The 24,773-nt window shown below is 36.8% G+C and overlaps 1 protein-coding gene and 1 pseudogene across 2 annotated transcripts in view; one reads left to right on the top strand and one right to left on the bottom strand.

Annotated features, from left to right (window-relative positions):
* The window catches only part of AAGAB (alpha and gamma adaptin binding protein), a 41,914-nt gene that overhangs the window by 5,683 nt on the left and 11,458 nt on the right, over positions 1–24,773 (bottom strand). For both annotated transcript variants that reach the window (XM_063090451.1, XM_063090452.1), the window contains exons 2-7: positions 22,019–22,209; positions 21,776–21,872; positions 21,352–21,441; positions 19,911–19,994; positions 1,121–1,203; positions 157–253 (exon numbers count right to left, since the gene is read on the bottom strand). In XM_063090451.1, coding sequence (XP_062946521.1) covers positions 157–253; positions 1,121–1,203; positions 19,911–19,994; positions 21,352–21,441; positions 21,776–21,872; positions 22,019–22,209 — 642 coding nt within the window. The remainder of the gene's footprint in view (positions 1–156; positions 254–1,120; positions 1,204–19,910; positions 19,995–21,351; positions 21,442–21,775; positions 21,873–22,018; positions 22,210–24,773) is intronic.
* LOC134374128 (U2 spliceosomal RNA) lies at positions 16,216–16,362 on the top strand (annotated as a pseudogene).

Here is a 24,773-nt window from a genome sequence, read left to right as displayed (position 1 = left end):
AGCCATCAGCAAGGCTCTCATGCACTTGAGGTATGCTACCAATATTCTTCCTTTCTCCATGTTTAAAGTCAACTTCCCTTCAATAATTTCTGCCCAGATACCTATTCCAAGTTCCATGGTGCTATCTATCTCTTGGTAGCCAAAGGAGGAACTTACCCACAATGCTATCAACCTGGGCATCTGTTGTGTTAGATGCACCACCCCGATGATCTGAGACAGATTCAGTCCTATCTGCTGCTGGCAAATGGGGCTGCTGTTGAGGAAAATACACATAAGCAACAATTTAATAGTAGGCTATTTTAAAACTAAATCCAAAAAGGCTCATACTTTCACTCTCTGGTTGGCTTTAGAGAAGCAGTAATAGGAGCTAGAAGCAAGGAAAGAAGGAAGAAGGAGTAAGATCACATTGAAAAATAAAAGGCTAAAAATTCACTACCTCAGGAGTATGTTCCCTCAAGGAAAAAAACTACAAAGTGTTATAATTTTTCTGTAGGCTGTTAAAATATATTTTGTGTTTGTTTCGTTTAATATCCATGTTATATTCAAAATATGAAAATGTACACAATCATAACACACATAGCTCAGAGGCTGATGAACAAGATCCCTGGAAAGACAATGTGACACTGTATGATTTGCTCTTGGTTCCAGCAGGTGGACCAAGGTAAACTTGGACCAAAGTCCTTGATAACAGAGGGTTGAAATCAGACTATAAATTCCTTGAGGGCAGAGACCTTGCCTCAGATTTGTACAGGGACTTTGTATACAGGAAGTACTAAAAAAAAAAAAATCAATTTTATTTTCTATCTACAGACCTGGAGGCAAGTTTATGCCTTAAGGAAATCCTAGCATATTTTAAGCACTCCAGCAAAAAAAAAAAAAAAAAAAAAAACCCCAACTGCAAACATCTTGAAAGGGCTTACTGCTTTAAAAGGGATGGACTAGTCCTCTCTCAAGAGGGGCCAGGCATAATAGGGCTGTTTTAGATTCTCCCTTCATCTATTTTTAATATTCTTAGCCACCTTTTAAAGAGAAAGGAAAAAAATGACTAATATGTAAAGATTCGTAATGACACGGAGAAGTTAAAGCCAAAGAGGAAAAAAGATCCAAGAAAATTCTCTACCTCTGAGTGACAGGTCTCTGATGACCCAATGCTATGGGTTGTTCCAGCCAATGAGTTGAGCAGACTAAAGCCTTGGTTCCTATCTGAAGAGAAAAAACACAATCACTGAAAATTTTCATTTACACTGTGAACTTTTAAAATGACTGTGATGATGAAACAAAGGCTACTTCCTCATTATCAGAGTTCTAACTATTAAAAAAAAAAACCTATTGTCAATTACCATACGCCCTTAATTCTCAATACATTTTTAAATCATCACACAATATTAGTCCAGGTCAAAAGTAACAGCAAGACCACTACAACAAAAGGCCACTCAGTGGTTCTGTTTGCAAAGATTAACATAACTGATGTTTTAAACACTATGATCTAATATTCCATTTTTTCTTTATTTTTGTAGCAGTTTTAGGTTTACAGAGAAATGGAGCAGAAAGGACAGAGAGTTCCCATACCCCACCCCCAGTTTCTCCTATTATTAACATGTTACATGAGTGTGGTACGTTTGTTACAGTTATGGATCAATATTGATATATTATTATTAACTCAGTTTTACATCAGGGTTCCCTCTTTGTATTGTACAGTTCCATAGGTTTTGCCAAATGCATAATGTCAGGTATTCACCATTACGGTGTCATACAGAATAGTTTTTTTGCCCTAAAAAATCTTCTCTACTCCACCTAGTCATTCCTTCCTCCCTCCTTCATCCCCTGAAATCTTGGCAAACACTGATTTTTTTTTCCCACTACCTCAAACATTTACCATTTCTTTATGTTGGAAACACTCAAAACCCTCTCTTATAGCTAATTGAAACTATACAATAAATTGTTGTAAATGATAGTTACCCTACAGTGCTATAGAACTCCTATCTAGCTGTACTTTTGTATCCTTAACCAATCTTTCACTGTCCCCTTTCCCCCAATCCCTTCCAGCCTCTGGTAACTGCCATTCTACTCTCTACTTCTATGTAAATATTCCATTATTTTAAATAATCAAAAATATTGTAAAAAATCAGCCCAAGTCATTATTATCAGGTGAAAAGGAATATGCATGTTTTTTTAAATAAAGCTCCAACTTTGATATAAGTGAGCCATGAGCAGTTAAGCCTCCAGTACTCTTGATGTCTGTATTTACAATGGAGGACAAATCTGGAGCAGAACGTCTAGAACAGATGAAAGTATAAGTACCAGCCCAGATCCAGTAGTGTTCCCCAAAATCACTTGGTGCACTTATTAAAACTACCCCAGTATTCAAGGACTCTACCTCAGACTTGCTGAGTCTGCATCTTTAGAACAGAGACCAAAGAATCTCAGTTTTTAGCAAGTACTCCAGGACAGTCTTAGGATTGGAAAAGTTTGAAAGACACTGCCATAAGGTAGAACACGAAACCACAATCCAAGGGTCTAACAGTACACAAGTCAAAGAACTTCTCTCTCAAAAAAAGACAACTTCCTCCCACCTCATTTTTCCTCTCCCCATCCCTTCCCTGAATCCACTCTCATCTCTAGTTCTCTAAACTCCCTACAAACTTCCTACATTCTTTCCCCTGCCAGGTGAAACCTGTCATCACATACTGGGTCACACAGAGGTATCAAAAAAGAGGAATGTGTGCCTTCCTTAAGCCTTTCACTGGAGATGTGCCTTCTAAACGGGGATGAAACCCCAATTGTGGCCTGCTAGGCACTGGCCTGCAGCTCTTCTGAGCCTGACCTCTCCCCACATAGGCAGTCACAGGCTGCTGTCAACCCAGTACCTGTATTTTTAAGGCTACCGTGGCCAGACAGCACTATGGGGCCACTGCTGCTCCACTGCTTTTCATGCTGCACAACCTCAACGGTGGCAGTGTAGCCAAAGGTGCACATGTCCTCCTAGAGCCCCTTTACCTCCTCATCCCAGTGCCAGTCCAAGGACAGGGCACTAAGGTTTCATCACGGTAGGACACGGAGGCTCAGAGGCCTGAGAGAAGCAGAGCCGTGCTCTGTCCTACACTGACAGTTTCAGAGCCTGAGGATGTTTATTCAAATATCAACATGGTTCTTTCTTTTGGCCAGTGTGCTACTGATTTTAAAGCAGTTGTATGCAGTTATGTAATACTCAGACAGGGATTTTACCTGTCATGAGGATACATGAGAACTCTTATAATATACTTTAGGCTATTTATACAAAAGGCAATCTGAGTAATAAAACTACTGCTATAAGAGAGGCTTCACTTCTATTACTGGAAGTAACTTGGACTTTGGGTAATTTTCAAATCTAATTCATAAATCTCTCCGTATTCCAATTCTATGTCTTATGTTTTTCCTGTTGGGCATTCCCTAAACTTGGCAGGTCATACTGCAACTTGTAAAGAATAATGCAATACAATGTCAGTTTATGCATGTTATTAGACCAAAACAGTTTATTTTAAATGCCTCATTCTTTACAGTGGCTGCCTACAAGGAGGGGAACTTGTATGGACAGGAGTTAGGAGTGGGAGCTAGACTCATCACTGTATACTGTAAACCTTTGTGTACACCTTTTGATTTCTGTTTCATGTTCATGTACTATTCACCTATTCAAAAGGATTTTTTGAAATTTAATGATTTTATGCTATGTGCATTTTACAATAAAAAAATTAAATGCCCCAATTCTACTGGATAAAATTATGAAAAAGTCAAAATAGTGGGAAGAGAACTGAACGAATGGTCAGAAAACTTGGATTTCCTTCCTGGCTCTGCCTACGTGTGTGATATTAGACAAATTAATCAATCTCTTTGTGTGTCTGTAAAATGAGATGATTGCTACCCATGGTTGTTAAGGTCCCTTCTATTGTAGGAGTTTGTGATTTTATGAAGTAAAGAGGCATTCTTTAGCATCTCTTAACAATAACTTGGAATTAGCAGGGCTTAAGTTTTTGTTTTGTTTTGTTTTTGTTTAATTATGTAATAGAAAAATAAGAATGTTAAATTGCAGAATCCTTTTAAGGCTTACAGATGACTAAGAGTTTATAATCAGGTTTCAGGCTAATTATAATAAGCTGGAAGGACTTTTGCTCAGTATTTTCTTATAAACAATGGATAATTTAGCCAACTAATGAGAGGTTCATTATGCTACACTGCTTATATTTTAAAGAAGTTAAAAACATACAAATTTACACAATTAGAAAAATAACCCATTTTTATTTATTCAAAGCAGACTGCTTGCACATTATTGCTCCTCAAAAACCTTGGATAATATTTTACACACCTATGGCTTTAAGGAAACTCTATTTTGCCTGGTTCAATGTTTATTAAAATTCTGCCCACATGTACCCACTGTACAATTATTCTTCTCATAGGAAAGAGTTACATAAATCTTTTCTTGTTTGCTCGATTTGTCTCCCCAGGATTCAGGGCATGGAAATGTCATCTCTATTAAGAAGAATTCATTCCTTTAGGAGGTAGTTGCTGAAATTGGCTCTAGCATCTATGGTTTTATTGATGCACAAAATACTCAACTAGGAAGGAATACATGAATTTACCTACTCAACTGATTCTTCAGTGATGCAGAAGGGGGAAGTTGAGTAATAAAACAAATTATTCTGGAAGTCATTATAAGTATATTAAACTCCGTTCCTAAAAGCATCTGATTCAGTTTTGGTAGTCTCCTAAATTGGCAGCAGTGGAATAACAGATAAAAATAAAAGTATCATGAAAAAAATCTAGTAGTGCCGGTCATTGGCACAGATTCTTCTAGGAAATGTCAGGAACAAAACTATAGCCTCTAGAATAAATATTTAAAATGGGAAATTCTCAAGTCTTGGGGATGAGAATTTATTTTTTAATAAGAAGTTTTAAGAAAACTTGAAATACCTGTATATGAAATTGTTTAGATATCTCTTTACAACTCTAAAGGCACATTGTTATTTTAGAAACATAAAATGCATTTCACATAGCAATTTTGAGTTATGTTACATGAGACATTTAGCGAATTAAAAACCTAGGCAAAAAGAGAAATTTTAATATGAGGAAAGGGAAAAAGTACTTGTTTAAAAAGTATTTTTTCCGGGCCGACCCCATGGCGCACTCGGGAGAGTGCGGCGCTGGGAGCGCAGCGGCGCTCCCGCCGTGGGTTCGGATCCTATATAGGGATGACCGGTGCGCTCACTAGCTGAGCGCAGTGTGGCCGGTCACAAAAAAGACAAAAAAATAAATAAATAAAAAGTATTTTTTCCTTTTAACTGTTCTGTTCTTTTCCCACTTCTCCATCAAGGCAATATGATAAGCATATGAATTTGGAGATAAATACACGCCTGGACTTGAATCCTTCTACTATTTACTGTGTGGTCTTACACAAGTTATACCTTGTCTGCACCTCAGTTTCTACATTTATGCACTGGGTATAACAAGACTTACCTTCCAGAATTATTGTAAGGGTTAATAATAATGATGGCTAATGTTTACTGAGTGCTAAATATGTGCAAGGTAATGTTTTAAGTACTCAGCACACAAGACTACTTTAATCCTCACAACAATCAAAGCATGCCTTCAACACACAAATAGAAATCAACATATATTTTATTTACTGTATTATCCTTTTAGAGAGGGTTTATTATTATCCTTTACAGAATAAACTATAACTCAGAGAAATTAAGTAGCTTATCTAAAGTCACATAACTGGAACCAGAACTTGAAATCTAGGACTCTCTGATTCTAAATTTCATACTCTTTCTATTAAGCCTAGAGGTCTTGGTAACATGTAAAGAGTTGAGACATATACAATGTCTTGATGTACAAATACTGTTTATGACACAAACTTGGGTCAAGTGTAAAAAGATGTTTTTTATTCATATATAGTTCTCTTGTTGGTAATCCCTCATTCTGTCTCTGGTTTACACTATGGTTTTTGCTGAACACCTCAGGACGGAATAGTTAATCATATGCCACTTACTAACTGATCCCAGATCAACCCTATAATTCCTGGAGGCATTGGTCACATAAAACGAGTGGTAGACAGGTGTTTAGGCCCCACTGTCTCTCCAGTGTCCTTCAAGTGTATGTAGGGTTCCTTGACCTCATCACTATTGACATGTCAGACTGGAGAATTCTTTGGTGTTTGGGGGTGGGGGTGGAGAGTTCTGTGTATCCCTGGCCTATACCCACCCAGACATCTACACCACTGCCAAATGTCCTTTGGGAGACAAAATCACCTCTAATTGAGGACCTCTGGTATAGATCTAATTAGGACAGAAAATTTTTGGCTAAAGTCCTCACGTTTTAAGTCATTACTTGAAAAGATTTTCAATGAAAAAAGAGAATAAAAACATTTAAAAGATTCAATCTTCCCTCCTGTCAACATCAGAAATATCTTCCCCCCACTCTGGAAAACTCTAGATGGTTTTAGCCCACAGTAACCTCTCCCTTTGTGCCATCTGCCTTTCTTGTCCTTACAATTCAAGTCTCCCTTTAGAGAATCTGTTAGTATAAGTACTTGTCTTGAGTCCATCTGCCATCCTCAACTGTATTATAAACTCCTTGCAGATAAGGACAATAGCTAATGGTTCTGCACTCCACAACTCCTGGGATAGTGCTAAGTATGTGGAGGGAGGCTGAAATATCCACTGATTGCCTAACATGACTGTCAGAACCTGTGAGCACTAACCATGCAGAGAAGTTTTTACCTTAAATTTATATACTACTCAAATATTAAGAATTTCCATGACCACACCGCAAAATGCCTCAAATGATCTGTTAGATATTTTTTATGTTCATATTTTGGCATTTATTTCTTTAAAGTAGCAATTATATGGTGTCATCTTGAGAAGTTCATGTTTTTTCCATATTTTAAGTTTTCTTTACATCCCCTTCTTCTCCATACAATATATTTTCTTTTCCACCTATGTAATAAACATGACCAAACTTATTGTAACTACAACTAAGATATTTCAGTTCTACAAAGAGAAGTTGTACCTATTTTTGAGTGATATTCTTAAATCACAACATACTATTTGGGTAAAAAATTCTTTTAAGAAAGTACTTCATTAGAAATTATTTCACTACTATCAGGGAAATAAACCTACATTTCATTTCTGCGTGGTGAATTGAAATGAAATGCTTTTTGAAATCACAAAAGAATTAGAAGAACCAATTTATTCTCTTTCACTAAACTGTTGCTTGAAAAGAGCAAAACTTTGAAGTACATTATTAAAAACAGCACTTATTTAGGGAAATAGGCCTAAGCAGTATATTTGGTTCCACCATTGGCATTAGATTCAAAAAATGAATCTCTGCTCTCCCTATGACACATGGGACACCTGCTCATAGGTCAAGAACTGTTTCTGCTAATACTTGCACATATAATAAACATAACTGGAAAATAATAAGACTATGCTTTTTTCTTTTTCCTGATTATAAACAATATGTTCATTGTAGAAAATATGGGAAATAGAGAAAAGTACAAAGAAGAAAATTAAACCACCAAAGATACCAATTAATACTTTGGCAAATGTCTTCCTAGTCTTTTCTTCTATGCACATATACACACAAATTCTTAATAAACTGAACTACACAGCAGGATGAGTACTGTGTTTTTCAAAGTTGTTAAAGAAAGCTTTATGCTAATTCCAATAATGGTACCATTATAAAGTCCTATCTCCAGAGCCTGAAGTACACTCTTGAAAATCCTCAAAAGAATGTTTAGAATGAAGTCAAAAACCACTCAGAACCAAGTGTGGGACGTAATGAGAGCAATAAAACGAGACTATACCATGAAAAAAAAGACCACTTCTCTTATGTGATTCATAACCAGCTCTAAAAATAATTCCAAAGGAGGAGTACCAAAAATGTTTTTGCAAGGTGGCAGCAGAAGAGCAGCGCCTCCAGGGTGACCAGTTTGAAGAGACTTCCCATCATTCATTTGATTATGCATAATTTCGAGGGTGATTTTTTTTAAACAGTCTCATCATTTTACTCATACGTTTATTCCCTTCTGTCTTCTCTAATTTTTCACAGCTCCCTTTTCCCCTCTTTCTTTTATAATACTCTCTTCCACCATATTATGCCTTCTATACACACACACACTCACACACACACACACACACACTCGAATGGAAATCAGCATATATCTTATTTATTTTATTTTTGACTACAACATTCACAGTTAGACAGCTGTCAGAGAGTATTCAAGCCATTTTTTTGGTTCCACAATATTAGACGCTGGGTTGAAAAAGAGTAGCAACTCAGTCTGACTCAAGGAACTCACTTTCACAGAATATAGTGTTGGTATAATTATATCATTCTAGAGTTCTACACATCCTAGAGATTAGGGAACCGTAGTCCAGAGACATGAAGCCACTTTCCCAAGATCACACATGCAGAGACAGACCAGACTAGAACCCTCTTCATTAACCACTCTTCCTCTTGCTAAGTTGATGTTTTATTTTCTGTAACATTAGATTCCGATTTTTATTTAATCACCATTTTTTACTTAAAAATTTTATATTAAAGGCATTAGCCATCTGCTTTCTCAGGAGCAGGGTCCATGTACCACAGACAGGTCTTGTGTTTTTGGTACTCACTTCTTACCACTGCTCTGAACATCAGGTACAAATTCCTTGAACTGGAATCTAGGATTTCTGCCATGGGATCTTATTGCCAAGTAAATTTAGAGGGGCACACATTAATGGATGATCAATTCTTCACATTTACAATGAGAAGACAGAAAATAGACATATGAAAGAACTGTCATTTCTACTATTAAAATTCCACTTAATCCTCACCCACCTGCATTACTGGGGATTAAACCATAATAGATAAACTAAAAGTAATCTCCAGGGCTTTTGAAATCCAATCTATACAATTATTGCTTACCACTGGGGGATCAAAGTCACAACTTTGTAACATTTGTTTAGTCTAATCCTTCACTAATTAGAAACAGTGAAAGATCGCAGCACTTCCCTTCTCTGTGGGGGTATTTGTTAAAAGACCCACTGAATGCCCAGAAGCCACCAGTGTAGAATAACACCCCCACCCCACAGCCCTTATCAGTGCTCAGGTTACAAAACCAGGGATGAAGGCCTTGGGGTAATGTTAAACAAGGACACTGTGTATAATGCTACCTTCCTATGTGAAACAGTAAGTGACAATGCTGTCTTGAAAAAAGAAAAAAACTCACCAGGCTTCTACTAACATCTTCTTTTCCTTGCCCTTAAAGCCACCTCTTACTTACCAGGTGTTTCCCCAGTTCAAGGTACAGTACTGAATATGATGCCTAGACCATCTAATGATAACAAAGTACTTTGCAACTAGGCTTTTTGATGTACTAAATTGAAAGAGGAGACAATCTCACTGGAGACCAAGGAGGCAAAGGCGGGAGGAATCAACTGTTAAAATCTGTCACATTTGGCATAAAGCATTCACCCTCAGCTTCTCCTTTCATAATGATAATAGAGAGATATTATCAAATTATAAATGACAGACCCACATGGTTGGGTTTCCACAGCCATAAACCGGGCTCTGACAGGGGTTGTGGGTAGCCCAACTAGGCAACTGAGATTTTATCTACAATGACCAGACTTTCAGGTCGAGGATACTTAAGTCAAGACAGTATAGGAAAGGTTATACAGTAAGCAAATTGATGTGGCTGGAAATGTCTAAAATGTATTGCCCAATTGTAAAAGTAGTCCTAACCACTCCATTTCCTGGGCCATTTGAAGTCACTCACATCTTTAAAGCACAGTGGAAACTCTGACTTTCCTACGAGTTTGATCTTCACAGTGAATACAGTGATATCTGGGGATTTCCTTTAGCACAGAGCTTAGTATATGCAACCAGATCCTTCAGCTCAGTGTTTCTTCACTGTTTTCATTATGGTCCCCCTGAGGAGCCTTTCTAGACATTTTTTGTCCTATATATGTTTATATATTGTACATATATCTGTGCTTTATACAAAAAAAGGATTTTTTTCTGCCCCCCAAGACTCAATGTTCATCCTTTGAGGCAATAATGCCCAGTTAAAAATGCATGCTTTAGCTTATGAAACAAGACATTAGAAAAGCCAAGAATATAAAACTAAGTTATAAGTTAACACAGAAGTTATGTCTATCAGGAAGATTTATAAATCTCTTTCTAGTATAATAATTTGCCTTCAACTACAGTACTATGATTTAACCTGTTTGTTCTTAAATCTGATATTAAGCAACAAAAAGACATTAAGCACCTACTATGTACAAATAAGAGTTATAACTCAAACTGAAGAAAGTAATCTGTTTTGAAAGGAAAATAATTAAAAATAAATATAAATATCTTTCACTCATAAGTGATGCTTAAGTATTTATACATTAACTACCCAGGAGCCTTATCTGTACTTTGGATTAAGTGCAGAGGCAATGGGATAGAGCTACTATCAACACCATTCCAGACAGCCCTTATTTAAAGGTAATAAGTAAAAAAGCCCAAAATCTCAGATATAATCATTTCTCCTAGTCAGTCTCATTAATATCTTACTTGTGCCAGAGTACTTAGGCTAAGGGAGTTCTGTAACCAATAAGCTCAGCTGGCTCTGCCAATGATTTCCCATGCAAACTGGGTAAATTATCTAAGCACTCTGTGCCCATTTCTCTAACCAGCCACTAACGTAAACCAATACACTATAATGGAAAAACGCATAATACTCCTAGTCAGGAGATCTGCCATCTGGTCCCACCTTAACTACTCACTCACTGTGTGAATGTGAGCAAGTCACCTCTCCTTCCTGGAGCCTCATTTTCCCCACTTGCAAAAGGAAGAAGCCATACCAGATGCATGCACGGAGATTCTATGTACTAAATGCTTTCATCTGGTTAATTCACATACACTACCATGCCAAACAAAACAATGCCCCTTATTAAGTTCTATAAAGCACAAGAATATGTAATCTGGGTCAACCATAACCAGTAGAAGACCTGGTAGGAAAAAATAATGCATAGAAAAATATTGGGAATAAAAACATATTTCCTCTCCAAGATAACAGTGTCAGAAGTATAGGCCAAGTATTTTCCTAACTTCAATTATGTAGAGCCATCATTCATGAGAAATCATTGTAGCACCTTTTTGAACCATATCTATTTTGTGCCTGGATCATCTCTGAGTGTAATGTACTCCATAAATTACTGCCTACTGTGTTCAGTAATGCCTTCATTTTGTTTGTAATTGGTAAACCATTTTAAGCTTTAGGGAATGTCCTGAGTTACAGCAATCTGAGATTTGGGAAATCAAATCCATACTTGCCTTATACATAACCTGTAATACAAATTCCAATTAAATCTCTTCTCAGCTTTGGTTTTTCCACACTTATTACATTAGACAATCCCCATTTTCCCAATCCCCTTGACCACTTCAGTTGCCCTGAGCTAAATCTTTTCCAGTTCCATTGAACTTTCTTCACCTCCTAGGGAGACTAAGAAGAATGATCAAAATGAAAGCTAGTAATAGGGTAGAAGCAGGGGAAAATACATCACTGACAGATAAAATGTTCACTGCTGTTCTTAGTACTATGACGCAAAGTAAAATAATATCTTTTCCCCAAACTACCAGCATAAAAAGATATTCTCTCCGCTGAGAATTAACAGGACAGTTCTTTGATTTCTCTATGCAATTAATTGTTTCTAGGACTGCTTCACAAAGTACTGAGCTATCTGTTATTTAAAGCATTCAACCAAAAAGGGTGGATGATCCTCCAGCAAAGCCATTCCTATACTGGATGAAGCAGACTGGCTCAAAATTTCCTAACAGCTTCTATCCACTGTAATTGAGACAGTGCTTCCAATCAACTTGGTAATAGCGCTTAATAGTTAAGTGATTCTCAATGGGAGCCAGGCAAATCAACATCTTCAGAGGCTATGTGTAGCATTGACAAGTATTCCCCAATCCCCACTGGGTCTCAGTTGAGAATCATTTGATTAAACTATTCCTAACATCTCCGAATATAAAAGCCTACTAATATTCTCACACAGACTGTCTTTAATTGAAGGCAAGTGTCTTAAATTCTTAGCAAGTTCAATATATAGATGATCCTTCCAACAATCTGAGTCTTAGTTTATAGAATTCCTCTGTTTCACTGATGTTCTATTCTACTTCAACTATGTATTCCCATGGTCATGCCCAAGACCTTATTATTACCAATAACTACAACGCCTCCATAATCTCAATTTCAAGCATCACCCATCTTTCCAGCTCACTCCCTCCCTATAGTATCTCAACCCAACTATCCTTTAACGGCACCAGGACCTCAAAACTACAACTTTGTCACTGACCCATTCCCCACTGATTTCCACTCTCCCTTTCTTAGCAGCTTAAATTTCACTGTTAATCATTATAATTAATCTGTGTATACTATCAAATCCCTTGCCTCTCTCTGTCTCTCTCTCACTGTGTGACACTCGCTTGGTAAAAGCACAATTGACTATTCTGTGCCTGCACTCATGTAGCTTATGGTAGCTGGGGAAAACAAACATGTGCATGCACACACACCCATGCTGCTTGGCTTCACTGTAAATTTATAATCCCTAGTTTCAAGTGGGCCCCTTAATACTGCATGACAATCATACCTTACATTTCTAGGTTCATTCACTGTCTCACTCTCCTAGATAACTATTTCACATTTTCTCCTCTCTCCTCAAATCCTAACTCTACCTTCTCCTTCTGACCTCTCAGTTGATAACCTGGCTTCCTACTTCACTAAGAAAATTGAAGCAATCAAGAAACTACATAGATTCCCACGCCGCATCTCCGTACCGAGCCACATCTGCATCCACAGACTCCCTTTCCCACCTCTTTCCAGTTGTACTTCCCTCCTCCTGTCCAGTCTGTCCCTCCCCTTGTACACTAGAGCACATCCCCTCTACCTACTCAAGGACATCACTCCAGCAACCCTCCTTCTCTCTCCTCCTTCATCAGTTCTTCACTCTCTGCTGGATCTTTCCCATCAGCTCATGAACATGCTGCTCTTATTCTCATCTTAAAAATAAAAATTAAAAAAAAACCCTCAAACACACTTTTCTCACACACTCCCACCTATTTCTTTGCTCCCCCTTGCTGCAAAAAATTTTAAGAATGCTTTATAGATGTCAGCTCCAATTTCTCTCCTCCCAATCTTCTTAAACCTACTTCATTGAAACTCTTCTTCAAGGTCACTAATGATTTCCACGTTGCTAAATCCACAGGTCACCTCTCAGCTCTCATCTTACTTGACCTATCAGCAGTATTTGGCATAGCTGACCACTCCTTCCACCTCAAAACACTCTTCACTTTTGCTTCTAGGACTCCATACTCTCTTGGTTTTCCTACCTCATTGACCATTCTTTCTCAGTCTCCTTTGCTGGTTCCTTCTCTCCTCCCTATCCTCTTGATGTTATAATGTCCCAGGCCTTAGTCCTTAGTTCTCTTTGTCTCCTACACTTACTCTCTTGGGGATCTCATCCAACCTCAAGGTTTTACATGCCATGTATATGCTTCTCTTCCCAAACTCCACACATCTATCCAACTGGCTACTTGACATCTCCTTTTGGAAGTTTAACAGCCATCTCAAACTTAAAATTTCCAAAATTGAATTACTGACATGTCACCCAGCCCCTCCAAGTCTGCCTCAACTGCGGCTTCCTTGTTTCTGTTGATGACAACCAATCCTTCAAATTTCTCAGGCCCAAATCCCGTAGTCTTCCTGACTGCTCTCTTTCTCTCATACCTCACATCCAAATCATCAGGAAATCATGCTTGCCTATATCAAAATACATCCAGAATTTGACCTTTTCTTACCCCTTCCATTGCTATGACCCTGATCTGAGCCACCACTACCTCTCACCTGGGATACTGCAATAGCCTCCTAAGAGATCTTGGTTCCTCCTCACCTTCACCATCTATTCTCCACATAGCAGCCGAGGGATCTTTTTAGATCATGTCATTCTTCTTCTCAGTGCTCTGCAATAGCTCTCAAGTTTATTCTGAGTAAGTGTCAAAGTTACTACAAATGCCTACAAAGTCCTAAAGAATCTGATCCTCCATTACCTTTCTAACCTTCTCTCCTCCTCAGCCACAGTGAGCTCCTTGATATTCTTCAGACACATCAGGCAAGTTCTCACCTCAGGGCCTTTGCTGTAGCTATTCCTCATGCCTGGTATGCTCTTCCCCCATTTATACACATGGTAAAATACCTCATCTCCTTGCTCAAATCTCAAGCTGTCAAGAAGACCTACCTTGGCCACCTATTTATCCAGCAATCTCAATAGCCCTAATCCTGTTTTATTATTTTTTCCCATATCACTATCATCTTCTAATGTACTATATAACTTACAGATTACATATACTGTTTATTGACTATAGCCTCTCACCAGAATGAAAGCTCCACAAGGACAGAAATTTCTGTTCATTTTGTTCACTGATGTACCTCAAGCATGCAGACCAGTGCTTGACACAAAGTAAGAGCTCAATAAATATTTTCTTGTATGAACGAACACTTGAAACCAGAATCTAAACTGTGAACCAGAGAGAGATTTGAAGCCAAAAGAAGAAAACTCAAAGGGCCCAGATATACCCAGAGTCTAAATTATGCCCCTAAACACTTAGCTACTTATAAAGGCTGTATTATTTCTTTCAAGTCTCAAGGAGGACTGTTTAGCACAAACACTGGTAACCTTTGCATGATACTCAACCACGCTAGGAACAAGAACAGAGGAAGTATGGAGGGGGAGTGCCCACTATTTTTACCTTTCCTTGTAGGTGACTCTATATTAGGCCTAGTCCCCATCTTCTTGCAAAGCCAGGGGTCATTTACAAATACTGCATGATTTAGGAATGAGAGAAAGCAAGTCAGTCAGAAGGCTAATATGACTTTCAAAATGCCGAATTTATTCCCATGGATTAAGAACAAACTTTTACAAGTTAGAACTAGAAAACCATCATTTATGCCAGTGGTTTTCAATATGGCTGCATATTTGAATCCCTACGGTGCTTAAAAATAAAGTAGCTGCCCCTCACTTTTCATATAAATGGTCTGGGTGAGGCTCAGACAGCATAGGTTTTAAAAGCTTCCCAGGTAATTGGAGTGTGCAGCCAGGGTGAGGGGCCATTGATGAAGATCAATTTCATTTTACAGATTAAAAATAAAGGCCAGTTGAGTATTAGATTTGCCTACGGTCGAATAGCTGAGTGACAATATCAGGTCTGAAAACTGCTACTTGATTCTTTAGAGAAACATGAGTAAAGGAGAAACTTCATGACAACATAATAATTTATAAGGCTACATGTTATAGTAGTTAAATGCATATACTTCAAAATCATAAAGATCTAAGTTCAAATCAGGGCTCTGATAGTTAACAGATATTGTTAGTGATTCTCAAACCACTGCATATTATAATCATATCACAATCACCAGGGGAGATTTAAAAACTCTCCATGTCCAGGCCTCACCCCATACCGATTAATTCAGAATCTCTGGGAGTGAGATCCAGGCATCAGTACTTTTTAAAGTTCCCCAGGTGATTCCAATGTGCAAACAACTTTGAGAACTGATAAGCTATATAACTTTGGGGAAATTACTTGAACTCTTTAAGCCTAGCTCATATCGATATTGTGAAGATAATCTATGTGCATGAGCAGCTATTATTAGTAAGATTACCACCTCTCCCTCTTCTGCAACCACTACTCCCCCTTCTACCATTACCATTATTATTATCGATAGTGGTATTATTTTCTTTTTTATTGAGATATCATTCACATGTAATAAAATTCAGCCTTTTTAAAGCATACAATTTAGTGGTTTTTAGAGTTGTGGTTTGCATTTCCCTGATAACTAATGATGTTAAGTATCTTTTCATGTCCTAACTGGTCATTTGTGTATCTTTGAAGAAATGTCTATTTGAATCCTTTGCCATTTTTAACTGGGTTGTTTGTCTTTGAATTATTGAGTTATAAGAGTTCTTTATACATCTAGATACTAGATCTTTCTCAGATATATGGTTTACAAATATTTTCTCCCACCTTGAAGGTTACCTTTCACTTTCCTGAGAGTGTCCTTTGAAATATGAAAGCTTTAAATTTTGATGGAGTCTAATTTATTTATTTTTTCTTTGGTTGCTTGTGTATTATTAATTCTAAGAAGAGACTAAAGGAATCGCTTCTTGGCCTTTTGGCTAAGATCAAGTGTAGTAAGAAGAGACTAAAGGCAAAAAGTTATGAAGATATCCTATAACCAGGTAAGTTGTTCAGACTTGTAATAAAGGACTCATTAAATCATGAATTTCCATTTAGAAAACACATCCACTTTATCTTGGTGAAGGGCAAGAAGGAAGCTATTCATCTCTAAGTTTTTAATTAACTAGATTTTCGGATCAAATATTTGACCTTTGAATGACAAGTTTCCAATAAACTGCAAAGAAATAAAACTATAGTCAGATTTGTCTGTTTTCAGTGCTATTTGTCACAATAGCTAAATTTTCATAGTCTTTTTTAAAGTTGTAATTGTTTTTCAAATTAAGCACATTTAAATGGATTTTTAAGAGTTTCAAACTAATATTTCTCTGCAACTGCACAAAATTAAAGACTGGCATGGAATAACCTAAGTGTTTAATTGCTCAATAAATACAAAACAGATAATATATAATCTCACATAATCAGTGCGATTATGTAATTTCTCAATGTAATAACCCTAAAGAATCAATTGTGATTATTGTAAATTTTCTAAATAAACAACAATAAAAATCAGTCATTAGTATCCTGAAAAAGGTATCCAATACCACTATTATCTTTTTTACTTTGTTGAACAACTTTCTGATTTAAAAAACTTTTTGGTTTAAAAGTTTTTTGAGTGGTGATGGTTGTACAACAATATGAATGTACTTAATACCACTGAACTGCATGCTTAAAAATGGATAAAATAGTAATTTTTTTATGTATATACAACCACAATTTTTTTAAAAATAAGAGAAAAGGTGGAAAAATGAAAGAGAAAAAAAGTAGAAAAGACAGAGATCCCCAAAACAAACAAACCAGTCTGAGTACCTGCTGGCAGATAACATCTGACATTCAAAAGCCTGCTGAGGGAAGGCACAGTTCACTGGACACTCAGACAAATCACCAGCGAAGCAAGGCTCTGCAAACAGCACAGGAGGTAGGTCACCCTCTAAGAGTAATATGACCCACCATATATCCATACAGAGCTTTGCCTCTAAAGTAAGATGCAGGGCTATACAAAGATGTCTTTCACGCTTCCTAAGACCTAGGTTGCATCCAAACATCATTGTATTTCCACATTCAGGGCTCCTCCAAGGGAGAAGATAGTTAAGTTTCCTTCATACTACGTAGGCCAGAATCCTCTTAAACATGGAATTAAGTTAATGGCCATATTTTGGTTTTTGGTTAACAGCAAACCAATGAACTAGTACTGTAGAGAAAAAAGAAGAAAGCAAAGACATTTCAGGGTAGAGAACCATGAAAAATCTACAACATGCCTCTTTGCTTTGTAGCTTTTTTAAGAATATTGATTAATGTCTAAAACAAGTAGAATGGCATTTTTTTCAGAAAACACCTTTAACCATACTTCCAAAGTAATAAACCATGTTCAGTCCAGGTTCTAAATTTATAGCCATAAGTGTACATTCCAAGGCAGTACTTCTTTAACATATGAACTTGGGAGACAGATTTTTCAAAAAGTGATTGAAGCCAAATAAGATTTTCTGAAAATAGTTCTCATAAATATAACAAGCGCCACTGAATATAATTTTATTCTAAATTGATCCAGTTTATGTACCATATCTTAAACTTATTTTTATAGGGTAGACAGTTTAGAGCAATGACTCACCATGGTAAGTGATCAACAAGGATTTGCTGAATGAATGAATGAGAAGGACCAAGCCTTAATTTGAGTTTGTTTTGGTAAGAGAGAGACAGTAACATAGGTTAAAATCTCCTTATTCCCTCTAGGTCTATCTGGGCCTTATTTTGATTGCTACAGCAATAAAATATAATCTAATATCTTTACAATTTAATGTAACAGACACGTTAGATTCTCCCTAGAAAGATTAAAAGGAGGAAGGAGAGAGGGAAAGAAAAGGAGAGGAAGGAACACCTTATTATGCCAGAAGGAGCTTCTCCAGTGATGACAAGGGTTAGATCAGACCTCAGGCAAGTTGACAGGTGCCAATCTCACTTAACACTCAAGTCTCTACCAAAATTGAGGTGGAATATTCTACTGCTATAAAACTGACCTACACTTGACCCTTTATCTCAAGGAAGATGGAGTAAGCTTACTATGAAATACGACTTTTCTCATTTTCCTTCTGTAGTGTTTTACCCAGCATAGCATACTTTCTGAGGCAGGCAAGGGCTGTAAGAGAAAAACACTACACAGGCAGCAATTCCTAAAGGACTATGTTATGGGTTGAACTATATGCTCCCAAAATTTGTATGTTGAAGTTCTAACCCCCAGTACCTCAGAATGTGACCTTATTTGGAGAGAGGGTCTTTGCCGACATAATTGCATACTGCATACGGCAGTAGGGTGGACCCCTAGTTCAATATGACTCCTGTCCTTATAAAAAGAGGAAACCTGGACACAGACAGACACACGGGGAGAATGCCATGTGAAGACTGGAGTTATGCTGCCACAAACCAAGGAACTACCAGAAGTAGAAGAGAGGGTGGGAACAGACCTCTCCCTAGCACTTTCAGAGGGAGCATGGCCCCGTCAACAGCCTGATGAAGGACTTCTGCTTTCAGAACTGTGCGACAATAAGTTCCTCTTGTTCTAAGCCATCTAGCTTATGGCACTTTGTTACCATGGCTCTAGCAAACTAATGCAGACTAAAAGAAGCTAGGGTGTGCCTACTAGCCTACCCCCTTCCCACTGCATTTCAGGTCCAGCCTTCCACCCCACGGCCACTGTCACCACATTTTCCCAGGCCCCAACACATTACCCTTGAGCTGCTGCAACAGCTCTGATCTCCCTGCCTTCAGACTCTACCTCGACTTCTTTCAATTATCAAACCTCCCTACACACCACCATGACAAACTTTCAAAGATGCCAACTTCTTCGCATCACTCCCCTGTTAAAATAACTCTGGTGATTCACCAATCCTATGGGGAAAATCCCAAATTCTCCTGCCTAGAATTCAGGCTTCTCTCTAAGCTAGCTCCAATTACAGGATTCTCTTGGTGACCCTAGAACATACAATCATTATTCTCACTGCCACGCCTCCTTCTCTGCTTTTTATTCTCCCCTTTCATCAACCCAAATCTTGACCATCCCATAAAGACTATTGTCAGGACCCACTTTCTCCTTAAAGCTCTCTCTAAATATTCCAGCCTAACACAATGGACACATCTCTGACTCTACGTACTGTCTGACTGGGTCAGTCATTCTGCACTCTCCACAGATTGCATTGTGTACTGACCTGGCATTTGAAAAGGGTACACTTTGATTCCACAGCTGTACTATAAGCTATGTAAAGACAGGGCCAGTGTCTTACAATTTTGGAGTTATTTCGCAGAGCTAAAGATAATGCTGGGCATATTATAGGCAACCTCTAAATTCTTGCTGAATTAACTATTAAACATATAATAAAAATTCCTAGAAATGCTATTTTTGACTCTTCCTCCAACCAGGGACTTGAAGTTGGAACAAATCTATAGATTTTGTATAATCCTAATGGTCCCACAAATACAAAGGTACTTCAAAAAGTTCATGGAAAAATTGAATTAAAAGTCAATATGAATCTTTCCATGAATTTTTTGAAGTACCTTCAAATGTGAATAATTCAAAACTTAAAAGGAACAGTGGGAAAAAATGACTTTAGTTCCAAGTTACTTACCATTCTTCATCACTACATTGGACCAGACATTGGCATTCAAGGCTTGTACAATTCGCTTTACTCCTGTAGATTCTGGGAAGTCATCTAATCAGGAAGGGGAAATATATTTATTTATACACACATTGACACATATATACATATACATTCATATATGTGTGTATATATCCCCCAAGCCATGGTTTATCAAATAGCCATGGTTTATCTTGCTTATTTAGTTGTTACTTCACACTGTAACAGATGTAATAAGGGAAAAAATAAGGCAAATACAGAGCTTAGAGCTTCTGATAAGAATATTCTAGAAACTAAAACAATTGAACACACAATATAAGAGTTATATAATAAAGTCATCCCCATTGCCTCACCAATGGAATCCACTCATATTCTCCTGAAAATGTAAGATTCCATTAATTACATAATCCTGGCATGGTATTAGAGATACTAACCTTGGTTATCTACAAGAGAGGGGGAAATCCAGATAGTAGCAGAAGGTGGTTAATGCAGCACTATGGGGGAAGGGAGGGAATTATGGGTCTATTTTGGGTTTTGAATGTCCAAAAGACACCAATAGGTCTAACACGCCCCCTGGGATTCGTGGCAATTCAGCCTTAGGTTACTATGAATTCAAAATAAGGAACATCAGCTTTAACTGTCTATGAATATAGGAGTAACTTCCCTTCTCTAGCAGTGGGGAAAGAATAAGGGATTGGAGAAATAACAAAGATTTTAGATAGAAATCCTTTGCCATTCTTTATCCACTAGAAAAACAAACGTTTTCCAAAGTCCTAAAATGGGTGGTAAAACCAAATAAATGGATTACAACATTAATGGTTAAAACCACATCAATGTGGATGATTGGATAAGGATATTGTGGTATTTATTCGGCATAGAATATTACTCTGCCATAGAAAAGAAATTCTCCCATTTGCAACAACATGGATGAGTCTGGAGAAACTTATGTTGAGTGAAATAAGCAAAGCACAGAGGGATAAAAACCGCATGCACTCACTCATAACTGAGAGCTCAGAGAGAAAGAAGGAAGGATAGAAAGACCAAGGGCTGTGTTGAACTTACAGAGGGAGAGAACATACCTTGGGATACAAAGTGGAGGGGGGGGGAAGGGGGAGGGGGAAGGAGGTTGGGGATAATTGGGTGGGGGACACGGGGTATAAATGTAATTTGTGGTAATGGGTATGGTGCCGGTACAAATATGGCCTTCACATCTTGGGCACGAGGGGTGACAATCAGCTCTGTATCTCATGAATATTCATAACCAATACAAATAAATATAAATAAATAAATAAAAACACATCAATGGATTTTGCTCAAATCTTTTCAAACACCTGGGGGAAAAATGTTCCTTGAATTTCACTGTTATTCTTCTTCCCTAAATTAAAATGATCTCTCATATCGCCATGCTTTCTACTAACACATTAACACTTACCATCCTCCTCAGGCAACTCCTCTGGACTAAGTTCTACCAATTCAAAGCCATGTTTGATGCACCATTCCTGAGCTTCTTGTCGGTTTACACCTAAAGTAATATGCAAAATAATCTTTTTAATAAAAATAAAATAAAACATGAATATCCCTACAATACTGTCCACGAATCTTAATGTGTTTCCCTTTATGTCAATATTATTCTAAAGGCATCTAAAAGTAATATAAAGAAAATATATCAACCTCAAAATATCCATTCTTTAAAAAAGAAATGTACAAAAAGATTCCGAAGAGAAATTATGAAAATATTTTCATAAAGTAATAAAGTCACATGAGAGGTACTGTCTACATTAAAGAAACAGACATACTCTGTTTACAAAGGAATGGCAAACTTACGTATCAACTACCATCCCATCTGAGTGCCTTACCATTTTCAGACACTCTATCACAGACCAAGATCATCACCTCAGGTAACCATGCTTCTGCCAGTGGAAGCCATGAGGAGACACTATCTAGACCAGATTTCTGGAGGGAGCAAAAACAAACATACAAAAAAACAAACAAAAACAAGAAAGAGACTTTAAGAAAACTCACAGAAAATGCAGGGGGCAAAAAAAAAGGAAGCACATGATGATTTCTTATTCAAGGCTCCATGGAAAAAAAAGTCTTACTTGTGTGCTGTCAAAGTAAACCACAAATGCTTGGACAGACTCTGCAATCTCTGCAGTGACGAGAAATTTGTTAGGCACCACACATAGATTAATATCCGCTGAATAGTATTTATTATCAATGGTCCAGGGATAAAATCTCACAGCATCATTTGAAGTCGCTTCCACTATAAGATCTTCTGTTCCAAGGATATCTAAACAAATGACATGACATTACTATGGAAAATGCAAAACCAATATATACTGGTCAGTTTTCTCAACAAGATAACAGATTAATCTGGTACTTTGGCTACTTCTCTTTATGCAAGGATTTCAAAGGGTCTTAGGTATTTTCTTCACTGATTATTTGATAATAAAAGTAATGGTGACCTAATTTATCAGCTTTTTTCTTTAAGAACACAAGAATTATTGTGACTAAACAGTAGAAGAGAAAAAAAATAGTCATCTAACCAAATACTCAGAAAAGAGCAAGTGGAAGAGAAAGAATGACAGTTGCATTTATTATATATATCACTTAAGTACTTCATGGGAGATGGAAGATTATAAGAATCTTCAAGAAACTGTAAATATTTTGTACTTACTGCAAGCTAAAAGGAAGACAGGATTAAGGCAAAACCATTAATAAAATTGAAGAGCTACTTATATTCCTTCAACTAAATGCTTAGGCATTAATTTATCTAATGAAATAAAAGAATGGCTACTGACAAATTCCGCAATTCCATTTATATTCAGCCTTGTTCACAGTCTTTAAAAGCCAACCCAATTCTTGTTTGACGAAGACACTTCTGGCAAGTTTTAAATGCATAATAGCCAAGCAAATTAAATGTTTTAGATTATAACTAAATCTTTCAGAAATCCATGCACGGCACGGGTATAATAGGAAATTCTTAGAGTAAAAGACAAGTCAATGGTGAACAAATAAATATAGACGTGGTCACGAACCATCAAAGCATTTTGCTTCCATCACGTCACACAGTATTTAGAACAGGGAGAGACATTAGCAATTGTTCTAACCCAAACTCCCAACTCTTACACCCATACCACAACCTCCGTTTTATAGAGATATGGAAAATAAGCATAGAGAAGTAAAATGATATGCCACTAATTGGGTTATTAGAAGAATATAGAGAAAAATGGTCATTAACTCCTTTTCAACGCATACTAAGAAGAACACATAAAATATGCCTCAAACTCATAATTAGCAGGACACTAAAAACCAGAAGTTAAACTTTAAATTCAAGCTAAGATTATATATTTGGAAGGGTGCCAAAGTTTTGCTCAACATAAAGATATGGGGAGATTATCTAGTCCAGAAGACTGATAGGAATAATGTGTAATAATATACAAAGTGTGTATGTGTGTGTGCTCATGTGCATGTGTGTGTTCTTTTCATTGGTAAAGTTTTATCACATGGTTATTAGGAGGAACTGGTCTTCTAAAAAATGAAAAGCCCCTTTTTAAATGAAAAAAAAAATTAAATTTAAAATAAATTTTAAGATTTTATCTTTGATAAGGCACATTGTGAAGCTAACTTTTTAAATGTCTTCATCAAAACCAGAATTGTTACTCTTAAATTAACAGAACGTCTGTGCCAATATTATCCTATCTCTTTAAGAAATCAGCAGTTCTTCCCGCTTAATTTCTACCTGAAATCTTAATCTTTTATTTAGTGACAATCAATTCCATAGCAACCAGCTGCAATGTCCCTCATGGAGCATTATAACAAGTTCTGGTGTGTAATATGCAGGAGGAACACATAAGTTATTAAAATCAAAGATTCTGTTTTCATGTAAATTTCTCACAGAAAAAAAAACTCCTAGATCAAAGTCTATATTGCATTCAAAGCTAACATTCCAAACGTCAAGCAGGTGGCATAGCAATATGTTTCTAAGAGCTTAATACTGCCCAGCCAACACACATACCATAACATGCCAATAAATGCACATATGCTAGAAGGCAAACTAAACCATAGAGAGAAGCAAAAAATGTATAAACTGTTTTTCTAAAAGGGTGGGAGGAGCTACCATATGAAATCAGTCTTCATTCATGAGTAAGTTATTTAAAATAATGACTTGATTTTTGTAAAGGGATAGAATAATAAAATAATGAATTCACTTGTTGTTAAGGAGCAAAATAAAAAGGCAAAAGGGACTAATATTCTTATATTGCCATAACCAGTTCTTGATATTTTCTAAACTGGTTGTATAGTTAAAAACTGGAATCAAATTTAGGTTATGCTTTTTTCAAATTAATGCCTTCAACTAACATGAAAAAATAAATCAATTAAAATGGCATATACTTACTAACTGCAATTTAGAATATTGGATCCATTAAAAATGGCTCATCTTATTAATATTTAGAATACAAGAAAACGAACCAATGTTCATTACTCAGAGCTCCTAAAATTTCAATTTTATACTGCCTTTTATTTTTAAATAATTAAGATATTTACTTAACACACAGAAAGATGCTATTTCTTTCTCCTTTCTCTAAACCTAGATAGGAACAGAACCAATAAGTTAGGAAAATGAATTTCACATTTCAGTGATTTAGTAGCTGCATAGGTTTTTGTTTTCGTTTTATTCTCTGGGCTGCCTAAAACAAGTTGATAGCTCGATTTACTTATCAGATGTTTTTCATTTTTAACATTTTATGTCTAATCAGATACGTTCTGCGAGGCTACATATGGACTTTATTATCACATCTGTGCCATATTAGAACTAGGGAGAGAATAGTAAAAACTCTCATTCTAGTTCTT

The sequence above is a fragment of the Cynocephalus volans genome, chromosome 3 (genome assembly GCF_027409185.1).
Source record: "Cynocephalus volans isolate mCynVol1 chromosome 3, mCynVol1.pri, whole genome shotgun sequence".
NCBI lineage: Eukaryota > Metazoa > Chordata > Mammalia > Dermoptera > Cynocephalidae > Cynocephalus > Cynocephalus volans.
The sequence above is the reverse complement of the archived record's forward strand: the minus strand, read 5'-3'. Positions and strand labels throughout refer to the sequence as shown.